The following is an 18,042-nucleotide window of genomic DNA, read 5'->3' on the forward strand; positions in this document are numbered from 1 at the left end:
AGGACAATTAGATAAACAGCAGTTGAAACTACTTACTTTCTCCTTTCCAAGGCTGAACACTCCTCATCACACTCCAGCCTTGAGAAGCAAATGAAAAAAAAATTAAGTCAGGGTACAAGTTTCACAGCTCCTACTCAGCAATAAGTTCTTAGATGGTCAACCTGGAGACAGAACAGACTGGCCAAAACAATGGCTGAATGAGGTCCTTCTCAAGGACAGGTGCACAGGCCTCTGAGTTACGGGAGACTAGGAGTCCTCAGAAGGGCTTCAGAGTGTCCCCTGGCTGCTCAGCCCCCCATATGTTCCTGGCGCCCCCGCGACAGCCCCACCTCCCTCTCTCAACACAGCAAACCACTCTGTTCTCTGTTCTCCTGTGGGCTGGAATGGACACGTCAAGGTCTCTGCTTCCTCTGGCTACTGTCTGCAGTGAGGCCCAGAAAAGCCTCCTCTGGTCTTAGCTGTATCCCGAGTAGGACTCACTGCATTGGAGTGGGTGTGGTCTCTTAATATCAGATGTCTGTTGAACACCTACTGTGTGTGTAAGGCTTTCCTGTTGCAGACTGACACAAATGAATGGTTCCTGCCCTTTGGAAATTAAGTCTAATGGGAGAAAGAAGGCACAGCTACACATTTAAAAAATTACCTGGCTTGGTGAATTTCCTTCTTAGTAATTAACTTGCTGATCTCCACTGAATCTCCAAGCTGCATGTCTGTTATTTTGGAGGCCATGGAAATAGCAGCTATTCTGAAGTATAAAAAAGAAAGGGAAGAAAGGCGCTGCAGTTTCACAAGAACCTCCCCATACCAGGCACACAGAACACTTCTTTCAAGGCAAATCTACCACTCGACAATCTGTGTGGCCTTGGAAGCCCACTATTATGAACTATCCACACGTTTATGTGGTATCTCCTCGATTAGACGCTAAGCAGCTCCATAGGAAATGAGGTAATCCATTCCTCGGTACCCCCTTGAGCATCTGGGCCAATGCCAGGCACTCAGTGTGTATTCAAACACAGTCAATCTGATGTCTGCATACTCCTAGAGTCCCATCTCCATGGTGCATCTCTGCATCTATTCATCCATCCATCCCTAAACACCTCCACTTCTGTACGGTGTGACCACACAGGTCCCAAGATTTCAGGAGGCTGCAAAGACAACTCACAGAACAGTCAGAACCCCCCAGACCATAGCCGGAGCGCAGGACCTGGTCCTGGCTGTGCCCCAAGCGGTGGGACGCTGAAGCAATGCACGCAACTTCAGGACATCTTCCCTTCTGATCTCATGGTGTCACAAGACCAAAAGGGAGAGAGAGAGAGGAAGGAGGAGGAGAGAAACAAAAAGGTTATTTTACAAATTAAAGTTAGGGAAGGTAAGGTACATAAAGCAGTACTTTTTCTTTTAACCAGAAAAACTAGACTCAAGAAAATTTATTTAAAAAACCTTCCTTAAAAGTTGCAAAGATCCTACAATAAACTACTGTATACCCTTTACCTAGACCCATCAATTGTTAACATTTAAGTAGCACTAACCTTTGATAAGTACTGGATGCTTCAGAGCAAATCATGATTTCTTTTCTTCGTCCACATTCACACTGCAGCTCTATCTGAAATAAGATTAACATGTAGCAACTTTCAGCCCATGGTAAATATGTGAATGGGCAGGTTTCACTTTTAAAGCCTCTCTCAAACCAAACCACGGCAGAGAATAGAGAGACAGTGAGTGGCTACCTTCCAAGACGGAGGAGCTAACCACACATGCAAAGTGACAACGTGGTGGCTGACATGCTAGGAGAGAAGTGTCCAGTCGACAGCGCCCCTTATCGGGAATGACTTCTGTCCTTAATCCTGCCTGAAGGGGCAGGCCTAGAATGAAGTTTTTACCACTGAACCAGAGGTAGACACTTGACCCAGGACCAGCCAAGGTCTAATCGACTCCACTTCATCCCTCTGCTTTCACCTCCTCGGGAGGGAGACCTTGCTTAATCCCTCAGACCAGCTAAGTCCCTCACTCACATGTTCTTGTGGCACCCCCTACAAGGGGGTAACTACTCCTTCACAACATTACCAAAGTCACAATTAATTATCTGAGTAATTAATTAGTATCTGTCCCTCTAATTAAGGGAACTACGTGTCCTCTGTTCACTGGTGGAGCCCCAGCACCTACCACAGCATTACATCTTATACAAAATAGACACTTATGTATTTGTTGAATAAATGGAGTGGACAATCAGAGGCTCTCTTGAGAATTTGATCGAAGGGAGACAGAAACTGGTCAGGTGGCAGTGGGTACTTTCTGAATTAAAAGACCATCTCAAGCTTGGCAGATAGAAGTCTGTACAATTTACTCCACCTTTCTCTTGTTAACTTAACTTGCAGTTCCTTGCAACCAAAGACCCCTGGTAAGGATGTGTGCCCAGGTGCCACTGTAGGCAGTTCTGGACTCATCAGCAGCCCCAGAACCACAGTCAGTGCCCCACCAGGAGCCAGGATTACTCACCTTGGCTTTGCAAGCAGTCACAGGGCAGGGTGAGCTGAGGTGGCAAGGTGCCATACATGGGTGGCCACAGTCAGCTCTGGAGATGGTGCAGGGCTGCTTGCAGACTTCATCCACAAGACACTCTCCTTTGTGACAGAGTCTCTGACACCTGTGCATCCCACACGGTAGCGTGGCACCGCAGGGTAACCCGCAAGAGATATCAACCAGGTGACAGGGGATGTTGCTTCGTAACTAGGAGAGACAGAAGTCGCCAGATTCTCATCTCCATGCAGGATTTGGGGTGGATTTTAACTTCCTACTTAAACATTTCTGAACTTTCAAAAAGAGCATGTTTTAAAAAAAGTTATTATTATTTTTTATATTTTTATCTGAAACAAAAATCAGGCTGTTTTTCAAAGTCTGAAAGGTTAGTTTGAAAAGAAAACAAACCTGAACCTTATTTAATAATGCTTGTTATGGGACTTCCCTGGTGGCACACTGGTTAAGAATCTGCCTGCCAATGCAGGGAATATGGGTTCGATCCCTGGTCCGGGAAGATCCCACATGCCGCGGAGCAACTAAGCCCGTGCGCCACAACTACTGAGCCTGCGCTCTAGAGCCCCTGAGCCACAACTACTGAACCCACGTGCCACAACTACTGAAGCCCGCGCATCGCAACAAGAGAAGCCACCGCAGTGAGAAGCCCGCACACCACAACGAAGAGTAGCCCCCGCTCGACACAACTAGAGAAAGCCTGCGAGCAGCAACAAAGACCCAATGCAGCCAAACAAAAAAAATTTTTAAAAAATGCTTGTTATGATCTAAAAGGATTTGTTTTAGCAACCAAGTGTGACTTGCAACATAAACTTCCCAAGATGGGTAACAAGCATGTGAAACCAGATAACTAGGGAGTTTCTGAAAATTTTATGACTAACTGGGAGGATCAGGTGATCTTTTCCCTCTGCAAACAGCTAGGGCACTGAGTTCACAGAAACCCTGGGGGTGGGGGCACCCTTGGCTCATGGTTTCAAGACTGCTTGCAGGGCTGTTTTATGTAATTAATTACTCAACTCTCCTCACGTCTCCCAACCCATGATCTCCATAGTTTTAGACAGCTCTGTCATTAAAAAAAATTAAGAGGCAACAGACCGTGGACCAACCAAATCATTTTTTTTTTCTTGAGAAATTGCCTCCATTCAGGATTCTTCACTCCAGGAAAAAGATGCTGGAATTTTATTCCTGTGGAACCAAAGGTTACTCTTAACGTATTCACTCAAATTCTTTTAAGAACCCTCAAAATGAGGAATATACTTCGACTCTGGTGACACATAACTTGTACTCTTGAAGAGGCCCCCAAAGTCTAGGACGTACATGCTTTGGAATCAGTATTTTGGTAGAATGTAGTTCCCAGTCATTAAACACTCACCTACTCCACCACTGGGATAATTTGTGCACATGCTATGCCCTCTGTTGTCCCCTCCCTACATTACTTGCCTATCTTCTCACTGTCCTTTAGGATGTTACTTATGCTACTTCCTCCAGAAACACCTTCCCTGGGTAAGGGCCCCTTCTATCCCCTTCAGTACTCTGTACTTCCCACATTACTGTACTTTTTTTTTTTTTAGTATTTATTTATTTATTTGGCTGTGCCAGGTCTTAGTTGCGGCATGCAGGATCTTTTAGTTGTAGCATGCAGGATCTAGTTCCCCGACCAGGGATTGAACCCGAGCCCCCTGCATTGGGAGCACAAAGTCTTAACCACTGGACCACCAGGGAAGTCCCACACACTACTGTACTTACAATCGACTGTTTACACGTCTGCTTCCTGCCCCAGAGTGAAGGCTCCACAAGGCCAGGGGCGGCACCTGTTTTGTTCGTTTCTGAATCACCCAAACCTAGCCTGTTACCTAGTACATAGCAGGTATGCAGTAAGTATTTGTTGACTGAAGTCCATCAACACAAAGATGACACATGGATGTCTTAGAATGGTTACTCTCAGAGGAAGTGAGATTTTTAGACGAAGAATAAATACCAAGGATTATGACTTGAGAACCACTGACAGGAAATAAGTGGAGGAAAATGTGTCCATCAAGATAAGAATACTGAAAGCATACTGTCATAGTTGTCAAGAGTTTCAAGAAATGTTGGCCAACATGTTACAAAGTAAAAAAAGCAGGTTACAAAACAGTATAATCTTCATAGAGTAGGGGAAAGAGTGTATCATACATGCCTGGAAGTCTATACACCAGGATGTTAAGAGTATTTCTTTCTGCATAGCAAAACTGTACTATCTTAACTGTCTACAATGAATATGCATTTTTAAGATAAACAAATCTTTTTAAAGTGTTTCAAAGTGTCTATAGTCAGCGGTGCCAAATATAGCTTAGACACTAAGAATAAGGATGAAAGTCCTTCATGGTAATGGCAGCAAGGAGGGGTAGGTTAGCCTGGAGCAAGGTGTACAGCCGATCACTCAGGATGGAAAGCTGCGTAGGGAGTAGAGAGAAGGAACGGTGGCAACTGGTGGAGAGCCCACTCTCACTCTTGGGATATTCTCACTGTAACACCTTTCCCCAGACTAGCAACCCCTCCCCATGCTGGCTAACCTAGAAGTTGTCTCTGAACACGGCTCATGCTCTCAAGGCCAACTGGCTGAGTTTCATTTGATCGTAACCAGATTAAAAATGAGAGCAGGGACTTCCCTGGTGGCACAGTGGTTAAGAATCCACCTGCCAATGCAGGGGACACGGCGGGTTTAAGCCCTGGTCCAGGAAGATCCCACATGCTGCAGAGCAACTAAGCCTATGTGCCACAACTACTGAGCCTGCACTCTACAGCCCATGAGCCACGACCACTGAGCCCGTGCACCACAACTACTGAAGCCCGCGTGCCTAGAGCCCGTGCTCCGCAACAAGAGATGCCACTGCAATGAGAAGCCTGCGCACCGCAATGAATAGTAGCCCCTACTCTCGCCGCAACTAGAGAAAGCCCGCGTGCAGCAACGAAGCAGCCAAATAAATAAATAAATTTATTAAAAAATAAACAAATAAAATAAAAATGAGAGCAGAATAGACTCAGAATGCTACCTACTGTATGATTCCATTTATGTGATATTCTGAAAAGGCAAAACTACAGGGGCAGACAACAGATCATTGGTTGCCAGGGCCTGGGGGAAAGGGGAGAGTAACTATGAAGTGGCCCAAAGGAATGTCTGGGGGTGAATGAATGTTCCACATCTTGACTGTGGTGGTGGTTACATGACTGTACGAATGCTTTTGTCAAAACTCATAGACTTGTACACTCAAAAGGGTACATTTCATTTTATGCAAACTATACCTTAATGAAAAGAAAAAGAAAAGAAAAAAAGTGGCAACAGAAAATCTCTGCTCCTTGCAGTATATTTATTTTGAGAAACAATGAGGCTAACCCTCTTAACGAAATCCAATCATAAATCTCTGGTTGGAACAATGAACACTTGAGAGAGAAAACTTACCTCATGTTTGCCCATGCACCATTTCTGAGTTAGAAAAGTACAAGGGGGACACTTGTCCTCACTATGACAAGAATGATACACTGTAGAAAGAGAAAGATAAAATTAGGAGTAATGTTTAAAATTAGGAATAATGTTTAAACATAGACTATTACACATATTATAATGGCATATGACATGGAACTTTTAAATTTCAGAGCTGAGTAACTCTTTAAAATGGTCACTGGAAAGTAAAAGTAGTTGGCTTTATATTAAAGTGTTGAAAGATGAGCATGAGTGAGAAAAAGAAACCCAACTGAGGGGCGAGAGACACAGAAGCAGAGAAGGAGGCAGTTTTTCTACTCCGTCTCCTGTGGCACTGCCACATGGTCTGGCCACATTACTCAGCCATTCTTTTGGTCCTACCTTACACAGCAACTGCTCCCTTTTGTTGAGACATCTTTGTTATCTCATCTAACATGCTTCCTCTGACTCCTTTCAATTTCCTTACTGCCTGGAAGAGGCAGTTCATTCAAACTCACCTCCTACAACAAAGCCTTCCTTGGCTGACCACACCCTGCCCTGAGCGCTCTTGCTCTCCCTGACGTCTTAGTTCTTACACAGATGGCTTGCTGCCATGCTATCTGGCCCTTCTTCATGTATTGGCTGGTTGTGTCAAACGTATTCAACTACCATCTTCTTCCTCTCAGAAACAAGAGAACAACCTCAAGGTCATGAGGTTATTTTGACCTTCCTTCCTCTGACCCTCCCTCTATGTCTGACACCATGCTGGATATACAAGAAACACTCAAGAAAAGTTAAGTGAACGCTGAACGAAAGCAGGCTAAAACAAAACAACTCACAAATAGTTAAGTTCTCACTACGGACATCAATCAGCAGGATTTGGACTTCCTTTGTAACATCTGCAAGTGACTACAAAGGAAGTGAGTACAAGTGAGTGGGTGAGTATCTGCTTGGACATTAACTTCATGCTGGTGTGAACACCACAGCAAGGGCTTGCAAACTAAGCTGGGAGGGCTGTCTTAAGGTCTCCAGGAAAGGAGGGACTTTTCACTTCATGAGGAATTTACTTAATTCTTTTTCACTCTATTAACTTAAAAAATTGAGAAATGCTTATCTATTTGTCAGACTAAATCATATGGCCAGATTTATTGTAAGTATCAAATCCAGTGACTTAAATTATATCAGGTTTGCCTCTGGGACTTGGTAAAATGAAATGATAGGGCCAATATGGTCCTAGAGGAAAGCCAGTGACTAGACTGGACAGAAAATGGGTGATGTCAAGTAGCTATTTATCTGGTGTCTACAGCAGCCTATCACAGAAAAACTGGAAACAAATGTCCAGCAACATGAAACTGACTGAATCAGTTATGGCCCATCCATGTAACAGGACACTCCACTACCATCTAGAAAAATATCCACTGATACGGAGATAGATTAAAATTACAGTAATAAGAGGGAAAAAAATCCAGTTAAAATAAATTCATTAGGATCCCACTTTTATTTTAGGAAAAAAAATGCAAATATATATTTTTGCCCATGGAAAAAGGCCCTGAAAAATACACACTAGGGCGTAATTCCTAAAAGGTAACATAAGAGATGATTTAATTTCAATCTTTTGACTTTATCTCTATTTTCTTTCTTTCTCTTTTCCTTTTTATGTAATAAACATATATTGCGTCTACAACAACAACAAAACCAAATTACTTTTAACTTTACAAAAAGATGCTTAACTTTGAAATATGCACCAGAAGTGGAGGCCACAAAGAAAGAAGACAAGACCAGCTGGGGATTCTCCCAACCCTTTGGGTGTGTTTGACATCCACAGAGTAAAGCAATGGAAGGCACTGTGATTCCCAGCTGTGGCCCAGATCTCAGACCCATCTTTACAGAAGCAGCCCCTGAGCACAGGGAACAAGGAGGGGCTACCACAGTGTAATCTCAGAGCAGTGAAGACCATCATGCAACATCCTAAATGACACAGTGTGAGCAGGCTGCGAGGTGTGGAGGCAAGGAGACAGGACCCACCTGGATGGTCACATTCATGGACTCTGGCACAGGTCTGGGTACACTCAGGGGGCCTGGTACCACAGGGAACTGGAGGGTAGATCACTGACGCGCCACAGTGGCAGGTTAATTCATCAAAACCTGGTGAAACAACAGGTGAAACAAAACAACCCTTCATGAATTTGAGATGCGCACAAGATAATTATACACACACTTTTTTTTTTTTGGCTTGTATTTTTAGAGGAGAATTTTTTGGGGGGCTGCTCTTTTAAAAAAGGTTTTTATTTCATTAAAGTTGAGCTGCCGGCAAAGTGTTCAATTTTTACTTGCAACAAACTTTAAGTCCATGAGTATTCCAAGACATTTTTACATGTATTTTATAAACAAAAGATCTACAGACCATCTCTTTTGACAGAACAGGAGACTTCCACTAAAGAAACAGATTCTTTTTTTTTTTTTTAACTTTTTAGTTAGGAAAATGGACAGAGATTATAAAAGTCACAGGTAGTTAACAAACACAGAAAAATATGCTTTTGAATATAAACCTCAGAGAGTCACTGAAGCCATTAAAAAAAAAATTCTTACAAGTATAACCGACATCTACCATGATAAAAATATGAAGTTGAGATGAAGCCAAGAGCTACGTCTGAGTTCACTAGGCACAGTTCACAAGCCCAATCAAAATGAGAACTCACATGGGGCCTCCAACAAGCGGTCCACTTTGTCAAGAGCTCTCCTAACCCTCAGACCCAAAGGGGAGCTAGTTCTTCAATCCTGGTCCTCGGTAGAGGCTGGGTCTTTGGCCATGGTTCTCAACTAGGGACCAAGAGTCAGAAAGCCCAGGCCCTCCAGGATTCCTCTACCCACTGCTCTTCTCCAGTCAGCACTCTCCAGAAAACTCTTCAGAGGCTACACAACGTGGTGGAAAGAGCCCTGTAAATATAGCAGGAGACTTAGGCTTATAGTCCTGGACCTACTTCCCACTTGTGCGGTGACTGCGGGCAGGTAACTTAACGACTCTGAGATTGCTTCCTTTTGGCCACATGGGGATACCAAACTTTGACCTGTCCACTCAAAAGTTTATTGTGGGGGTGGGCTAATATATGTGAAACAGCTAGGTAAAGAGTAAGAGGCTACATAACTTGTTTCTACGGAACTCCATGTGTGTGATTTATAACAAAGCACTTAACTCCGTTTTGAAATATGGTAGGCCTAGTATTCCACAGAAGGTATGTTGGGAAACCCTGATCTAGGCTAATCTTTTAATGTAGCAGTTCTCAAAGAGTGCTCAGTTGACCCCTAGGACTCCCTGATCCTTTCAGGGAGTCCACAAGGTCAAAATTATTTTCATAATAATACTTAGATACTATTTGCTTTTTTCACTATGTTGACATTTGCACTGATGGTGAAAAAGCAACAGCTGGTAATACTGCCAGGGCATTAGCGCAAATAAGGCAGTAGTGCCAAACTGTAACTGTTGTATTTTTCACTGCCACGTACTTAGAGTAGATAAAAAACGACAATTTAACTTAAGAAAGTCCTTGATGAAGTAAAAAAAAAAAAATCTTGACCCTTAAATACATGCCTTTCTAATATTCTGTGGAACAAAATAGGGTATCTGCTTCAAGCACTTTTGTTGCACACAAAAATACAGTTGTCCCTCAGTATCCTGGCGGGAAGGGATTGGTTCCGGGACCCCCATGGGTACCAAAATCCAAGAATGCTCAAGTCCCTTATATAATATGCTGTAGTATTTGCATACAACCTATGCACATCCTCCTGTATACTTTACATCATCTCCAGGTTACTTATAATACCCAATGCAATGTAAATGCTATATAAATAGTTGCCAGCACAAAACAAATTCAAGTTTTGCTTTTGGAACTTTCTAGAATTTTTCCCCTTGAACGTTTTCAACCCACGGTTGGTCGAATCTATGGATGTGGAATCCATGGATGTGGAACCCTCAGATATGGACGGCTGTCTGACCTCTGGTCATTTTAAAGAACTACACTTTTCTGAGTCGTCAGCTGAATTGCTGAATTAACTTCTTTTTTCATAACACACCATTTTCCTTGAAAAAGTGACCGACAAACTATGATTATTCAGACTTGGGTATTTTGGCAGACATTGTATCAAAAATTAGCAGTGAGCCCATCACTTTAAGAAAACTGAATTTGCTGCCAACGATAACATTCAAGCTTTCAAGTGAAAAGAGAATTTTGGAAAATACGCGTTTATCACTATGAGCTCGACAACTTCCTAATACTTTTCCCCAGAGTTTTCTGATGGGATTGGTAGTGTTATAATGAATGTGAGTTTTTAATATTATAACACAAGCAGACCCCATCTTAGGATCACTGCTTACATCCCAAGTTTCATACGTTCAGGGACAACAGAGGAATAACTTCTTTAAAAGTCTCAATAGCTTTTCTGCTGTGAACGCTGCCGAGTAAGCAATCATGGAAGCCTCCCCCCTCTACTGCCATCGTGTCTAAGTCAGAGTCTCCCAAAGAGCCCGAACAGCTGCGGAAGCTCTTCATCAGACGTTTGACTTTGAAACAACCGATGAGAGTCTGAGGAGCCAGTCTGAGCAATGGGGAACGCTCACAGACTGTATGGTAACGAGGGATCCAAACACCAGGCGCTCCAGAGGTTTCAGGTTTGTCACGTATGCCACTGCGGAGGAGGTGGATGCGGCCATGGATGCAGGGCCACACGAGGTGGATGGAAGAGTTGGGGAACCAAAGAGGGCCGTCTCAAGAGAAGATTCTCAAAGACCTGGCGCCCACTTAACCGTGAAAAAGATTTTTGTTGGTGGCATTAAAGAAGACACTGAAGAACATCACCTAAGAGATTATTTTGAACAGTGTGGGAAAACTGAAGTGATTGAAATCATGACTGAGGCAGTGGCAAAAACAGAGGCTTTGCTTTCATAACCTTTGATGACCATGACTCCGCAGACAAGACTGTCATTCAGAAATACCACACTGTGAATGGCCACAACTGTGAAGTAAGGAAAGCCCTACCTAAGTAACAGATGGCTAGTGCTTCATCCAGCCAAAGAGGAGGAAGTGGTTCTGGAAACTTTGGTGGTGGTCGTGGAGGTGGTTTTGGTGGGAATGACAACTCTGGTGGTGGAGGAAACTTCAGTGGTCGAGATGCCTTTGGTGGCAGCCGTGGTGGTGGGGGATATGGTGGCAGTGGGGATGGCAATAATTGATTTGGTAATGACGAAAGCCATTTTGGAGGTGGCGGAAGCTACAATGATTTCGGCAATTACAACAATCAATCTTCAAATTTTGGACCCATGAAAGGAGGAAACTTTGGAGGCAGAAGTTCTGGCTCCTATGGTGGTGGAGGCCAATACTTTGCCAAACCACGAAACCAAGGTGGCTATGGTTCCAGCAGCAGCAGTAGCTATGGCAGTGGCAGAAGGTTTTAATTACTGCCAGGAAACAAAGCTTAGCAGGAAAGGAGAGCCACAGAAGTGACAGGGAAGCTACAGGTTACAACAAACTTGTGAACTCGGCCAAGCACAGCGCTGGCAGGGCCTAGCTGCTACAAAGAAGACATGTTTTTGACAATACTCATGTGTATGGGCAAAAAAACTCGAGGACTGTATTTGTGACTAATTGTATAACAAGTTATTTTAGTTTCTGTTCTGTAGAAAGTGTAAAGCATTCCAACAAAGGGTTTTAATGTAGATTTTTTTTTTGCACCCATGCTGTTGATTGCTAAATATAACAGTCCACTCATGAAGCTGAATAAATGTGTCTTTTTAAAATTGTGCTGTGTAAAGTTAGTCTACTCTGAAGTCATTTTGGTAAACTTCACCCCAACAATGTGAAGTTAGAATTCCTTCAGGGTGATGCCGGGGCCCATTCGAAATTTATTTACAACCCGCTTGGGTGGAGAAGCCATTGTCTTCAGCTGAACTGACAGTTACTGTGTTGTGACCTGGAGTTCACCGTTAAAAGGGTCACCCAAGCAAAGTTATGGAGTTTTCTGGTTATTAATATGATTGTTGGCACATCCTATGCAATATATCTAAACTGAATTATGGTACCAGATAAAGTTATAGATGGGAATGAGGCTTGTGTATCATCCACTATTACGTGTAATCAATAAATGATTTAATACCCTCTTTTAAAAAAAAGTCTCAATACATCTGAAATACTAAGGCTTATTAATTCAGTAATCCATACCAACCTAAGAAAATCAATCACTCAGAATATATCATTCCTGACTTTCTAGAAAACTCTATATAATAAAGTATACAGTGAAGACACTCACTAGCTTGCCAGCATGTTTGGCAGTTCCCACGATGACAAGGTTCTTCACATCTATGAAGGCCACAGCGGAGTTTCCTCCCACAAATCAAAGGACACTTGTGCTCCTTATCCTAGGAGGAGAGATATTGATTGATTGATTGATTGCATGCAGGATCTTAGTTCCCCGACCAGGCATCGAACCTGTGCCTCTGGCAGTGGAAGCACAGAATCCTAACCACTGGACTGTCAGGGAATTCCTGAGAGATTTATATATGTTTACAAAATTATCTCCATTTTATATTTTCCATAAACAAGATTAATAAAGAAGCTCTCCACAATTATAGATCGCATGATATCTGGAATTAGCTTCAAAATAATCAAAGGAGGGGGAGTAGGTGGGGATGTGAATGAAACAGGATTAGTTATGACCTGATCACTACTGAAGCTAGATGTTGGGCATATGGGACTCATACTTGTATCTCTGCTTTTACATATGTTTGAAATATTCAGTAATAAGAGGAAGTCTTTAAACTTTCAAACACAGGTTTATAAATAAGTCTTGATACACAGAACAATTTCATCACTCTTCACACTGTCAACATAAATGCTAAAAATAACAATTGTGTATTATATATGTGTGTGTATATATGTACTACTTTACTATTGGTACTGTGTTACCTTGTTTACACACACACACACACGATAACACAGTACCCACTGCCAGGTAGTGCTTCCTTTACTTAGTTCCACAGAAGTGAATACTTCAGATAACTGAAACTTGTTCTTTAAAAAATGCCACACTCGGGACTTCCCTGGTGGTCCAGTGGTAAAGAATCCTCCTTCCAATGCAGGGGACGCGGGTTCGATCCCTGGTCGGGGAAATAAGATCCCACATGCCGCGGGGCAACTAAGCCCATATGCCACAACTACTGAGCTCGTGCACCTCAACTAGAGAGCCCGTGTGCTGCAAACTACAGAGCCCACAAGCTCTGGAACCTGTGCGCCACAACTAGAGAGAGAAAACCTGCATGCCACGACTAGAGAGAAGCCCGCGCGCCGCAACAAAAAGATCCCGCATGCCTCAACAAAGAACCCATGTGCCACAACTAAAACCTGACGCAGCCAAAAAAAAAAGAAAAGCATATCCAAGAATGGAGGCCCCTCTTCTGGAAAAAAAAAAGCCACACTCATTTTGCCTACTGATCTGACCCATGGAATATATGAAACTTGAAGCCTGAGTTGCTAAGGCCAAGCCAGTCTGTGTGCTGGGACAGCATACAGTCTCCTGCAGATGACTACATGCTCATCCAGTGGTCTTGAGCTCTGGGGCCTGAGGCCTTCTGTCTTTCTTCTTTCCCTTCCTCCATGTTGCCATCAGCTGACTTCTTGACCTGGCTGAGGCCTAAAAAGGCCCAGTCTGTCTCTCTGGGTAGCATTCTGACTGCTGCTCAGGGGCCTCTCCCAGTGATTTCCAAATCTGGGCTGCATTCTAGATGGTTGAGGCTTCCAGAAGCCCAGCCCCTAGATGAATGCAATCTGATAGTGCTTAATGATAGGTCCACTTACCACACAGCATATCTCGTTACATTTATGCCGTCCACATAACCGTTTCTTGTTACACCTCTTGTCACACATAAATGTAGCATCTGCTATGAACAATTAAGAAGAAAAACAAGTCAGAGGATATGAACATTCATTCAACAAATATTTGTGTGACTACAGGCTGAAGAAATACAAACGTAATAATGTAAATAAATTAGTTATGGTGAAAATGCATACTACTTAAATATCACTTTTCACTTGCCAGTCAAAAAATAGAAAATAGGAAGACTACCCAAGTGCCCACTGATAGATGAATGGATAAAGAAGATGTGGAATATATACAATGGAATATTGCTCAGCCATTAAAAAAAGGAAAGAAATCTTGCCATTTGTGACAACATGGATGGGCCTAGAGGATATTATGCTAAGAGAAATAAGACAGACAGAGAATGACAAATACAGTATGATTTCACTTATATGTGGAATCTAAGAAACAAAACAAATGAACAAACATAACAAAACAGAAACAGTGTAGATACAGAGAACAAACAGGTGGTTGCCAGAGGAGAGGGGGGTGGGGGAAAAAAGAAACAGGTGAGAGGTACAAACTTCCAGTTGCAAAACCAATGATTCATGGGTATGAAATGCACAGTGTGGGGAATATAGTCAATAACTAAATAATATCTTTGTATGGCGACATAATGTAACTAGACTTATTGTGGTGATCATTTTGAAATGTATAGAAAAAAACACTATGCTGTGTAATGGGAACTAACATAGTGTTGTAGGTCAACTATACTTCAAAAACAAACAAACTCATAAAAAAGACATCATATTTGTGGTTATCAGAGGCGGGGGGTGGGGAGAGGGGGAACTGGAGGAGGGAAGTCAAAGGCACAAACTTCCAGTTACAAGATAAATAAGTATTAGGGATGTAATGTACAACATGATAAATATAATTAACATTGCTGTGTGTTATATATGAAAGTTGTTAAGAGAGTGAAGTAAGAGTTCTCATCACAGACAAAAATTTTTTTTCTATTTCTTTCATTTTCCATGTATATGAGACGATGAATGTTCACGAAACTTACTGTAATAATCATTTCATGATGTATGTAAGTCAAATTATTATGCTGGGACAGGAATAAAGACGCAGACATAGAGAATGGACTTGAGGACACGGGGAGGGGGAAGGGTAAGCTGGGACGAAGTGAGAGAGAGGCATGGACATATATACACTACCAAATGTAAAATAGATAGCTAGTGGGAAGCAGCTGCATAGCACAGGGAGATCAGCTCAGTGTTTTGTGACCACCTAGAGGGGTGGGATAGGGAGGATGGGAGGGAGACACAAGAAGGAGGAGATATGGGGATATATGTATATGTATAGCTGATTCACTTTATTATAAACCAGAAACTAACAAACCATGGTAAAGCAATTATACCCCAATAAAGATGTTAAAAACAAACAAAAAATTATTATGCTGTACACTTTAAGCTTATATAGTGCTATATGTCAATTATATCTCAATAAAACTGGAAGAAGAGGGGGTTTCCCTGGTGGCGCAGGGGTTAAGAACCCGCATGCCAATGCAGGGGACACGGGTTCGAGCTCTGGTCCGGGAAGATCCCACATGCTGCGGAGCGACTAACCCCGTGCACCACAGCTACTGAGCCTGTGTGCCACAACTACTGAAGCCCACGCGCCTAGAGCCCATGCTCCGCAACAAGAGAAGCCACCGCAATGAGAAGCCCGCGCACTGCAACGAAGAGTAGCCCCAGCTCACCTCAACTAGAGAAGGCCCGCACATAGCAACAAAGACCCAACGCAGCCAAAAAAAAAAAAAAAAAAAAAAAACACTGGAAGAAGAAAAGGAAATAGGAAGACTGATTAATGTATGGAACAGGTGAAGGTGTGGAGAAAAAGGCACACATACTTAGTGAATGGGAGAATAAACTTTTGGAGTACATATGTATCTATCAAAAATTTAAGTGGTAATTCCATTTTAAGTAATGCTTCCTACAGATACACTTTCAAAAGTAGCTAGGACACCAAAAGCACAAGCAACAAAAGAAAAATAAATTAAATTTGATCAAAATTAAAAGCTTTTGTGGATCAAAGGACACCATCAAGAAAAGGCAACAACATAATGGGAGAAAATATTTGCAGATCAGTTATCTCATAAGTGTCTAGGATCCAAAATTTATAAAGAACTCTTTCAACTCAGTAACAAAACGACAACCCAATTAAAAAATGGTAAAGGAATAGACTTTTCCAAAGAAGATATACAAATGGCCAAGTACATGAAAAAATGCCCAACATCATTAGTTATTAGGGAATGCAAATCAAAACCACAATGATTTATCATTTCATACCCACTGAGGATGGCAATAACAGTAATAATAATAATAGTAGTAATAAAAAACAGAAAATAACAGGTGTTGGAGAGGATGTGGAGAAAATGAAACCCTCATACATTACTGGTGGGACTGTAAAATAGTGTAGCTACTGTATAAAACAATGTGGCAGTTCTTTTAAAAAACTTCTACCTAGGGCTTCCCTGGTGGCGCAGTGGTTGAGAATCTGCCTGCCAATGCAGGGGACACGAGTTCGAGCCCTGGTCTGGGAAGATCCCACATGCCGCAGAGCGGCTGGGCCCGTGAGCCACAATTACTGAGCCTGTGCGTCTGGAGCCTGTGCTCCGCAACAAGAGAGGCCGCGATAGTGAGAGGCCCGCGCACCGCGATGAAGAGTGGCCCCCACATGCCGCAACTAGAGAAAGCCCTCGCACAGAAACGAAGACCCAACACAGCCATAAATAAATAAATAAATAAATAAAAATTAAAAAAAAAAATTCTACCTATAACCAACATATAATCCAGCAATTCCATTTCTAGGTACATAACCAAAAGAATTTACAACAGGTTCTCAGATAAAAGCTTGTGTACAAATGTTCATAGCAGCACTGGTTGCAATAGTCAAAAGAAGGAGACAAACCAAATGTCCATCAACAGATGAATGGATAAACAAACTGTGGTATATATATACAACAGAATATTATTCAGTCATAAAGAGGAATGAAGTACTGATGCGTGCTACAAGGTGGATGAACCTTAAAAACATGCTAAATGAAAGAAGCCAGAGACAAAAGGTTACATATTATATGATTTCATTTATATGAAATACTCAGAATAATTAAATCTACAGAGACAGGAAGCAGATTAGTGGTTGCCAGGGCTGGTGGGGAAGGGTGAGTGGGGAGTGAAAACTTAGTAAACAAAGGGTTTCCTTTTGGGATGATGAACCCATTTTACAATTGATAGAGGTGATGGTTTTACAACACTGTGAAGGTACTAAATGCCACTGAATTGTACGCTTTAAAATGTTTCACTGGGGACTTCCCTGGTGGTGCAGTGGTTGGGAATCCACCTGCCAATGCAGGGGACACGGGTTCGAGCTCTGGTCTGGGAAGATCCCACATGCCACTGAGCAACTAAGCCTGTGCGCCAGAACTACTGAGCCTGTGCTCTGGAGCCCGCGAGCCACAACTACTGAGCCTGCATGCCACAACTACTGCAGCCTGTGTGCCTAGAGCCTGTGCTCTGCAACAAAGAGAGGCCACCACAGTGAGAAGCCCGCACACCGCAACAAAGAGTAGCCCCCGCTCGCCGCAACTAGAGAAAGCCCGCGCACAGCAACAAAGACACAACGCAGCCAAAAAGTAAATAAATTTATTAAAAAAAAGAAAAAACAAAACAAAACAAAAAAATGTTTCATTGTATGTTCTGTGAATATTATCTCAATAAAGGTGCTGAAGGCGCTGAACTGTTTACTGGTGAAATAACGTTTGGGATTTGTTTTCAAAGTACTTCAGTGAAAATTAAAAATAGGAAAAAGAGGGATGGATGAAGAAAGAAGATGGGCAAAATGCTGATAACTGTTGATGACTGGTGATAGGTACACAGAGATTCACTATACTAGTCTCTCTACTTTCACATATGATTGAAAATTTTCATCGTAAGCTAAAAAATTAACAAGATGGTTACAGCGTTATCTGTAATGGGGAAAAATTGGAGACAACCTAAACGACCAACAAAAGAGCAATGGTGAACTATACTATGGCATATCCACATAAAGAATGTTCTCAAGAGGGAGAGCTATACACACTGACATGGAAAAATGTCTTTGATATATTACTGAGGGGAAAAAAACAAGTTCCAGAAAGTATGTTTAGTAAGAACCTAAGTTTAGCG

General features: G+C 42.4%; 1 protein-coding gene and 1 pseudogene across 10 annotated transcripts in view; one reads left to right on the forward strand and one right to left on the reverse strand.

Moving 5' to 3' along the window:
• Positions 1–18,042, reverse strand: part of NFX1 (nuclear transcription factor, X-box binding 1) — a 78,318-nt gene that overhangs the window by 11,157 nt on the left and 49,119 nt on the right. For 6 of the 9 annotated variants that reach the window (XR_014247588.1, XR_014247589.1, XR_014247590.1 and 3 more), the window contains 8 exons: positions 13,813–13,895; positions 12,269–12,377; positions 7,994–8,113; positions 5,969–6,048; positions 2,497–2,727; positions 1,530–1,603; positions 644–745; positions 37–78 (listed from right to left, as the gene is read on the reverse strand). Coding sequence is in view for 6 of the 9 variants with exons in the window: in XM_082402412.1 (XP_082258538.1) it covers positions 37–78; positions 644–745; positions 1,530–1,603; positions 2,497–2,727; positions 5,969–6,048; positions 7,994–8,113; positions 12,269–12,377; positions 13,813–13,895 (841 nt within the window). In the remaining 3 variants the exon portion in view is untranslated. Of the gene's footprint in view, positions 1–36; positions 79–643; positions 1,274–1,529; positions 1,604–2,496; positions 2,728–5,968; positions 6,049–7,993; positions 8,114–12,268; positions 12,378–13,812; positions 13,896–18,042 lie in introns of those variants that run through there. The other 3 variants (XM_082402413.1, XM_082402415.1, XM_082402417.1) reach the window with 2 other exon arrangements.
• Positions 10,415–11,759, forward strand: LOC309633784 (heterogeneous nuclear ribonucleoprotein A1 pseudogene; annotated as a pseudogene). Its single transcript has one exon. The product of its transcript is annotated as a heterogeneous nuclear ribonucleoprotein A1 pseudogene (transcript).

The sequence above is a fragment of the Balaenoptera borealis genome (genome assembly GCF_965194805.1).
Source record: "Balaenoptera borealis genome assembly, chromosome: 8".
Lineage (NCBI taxonomy): Eukaryota > Metazoa > Chordata > Mammalia > Artiodactyla > Balaenopteridae > Balaenoptera > Balaenoptera borealis.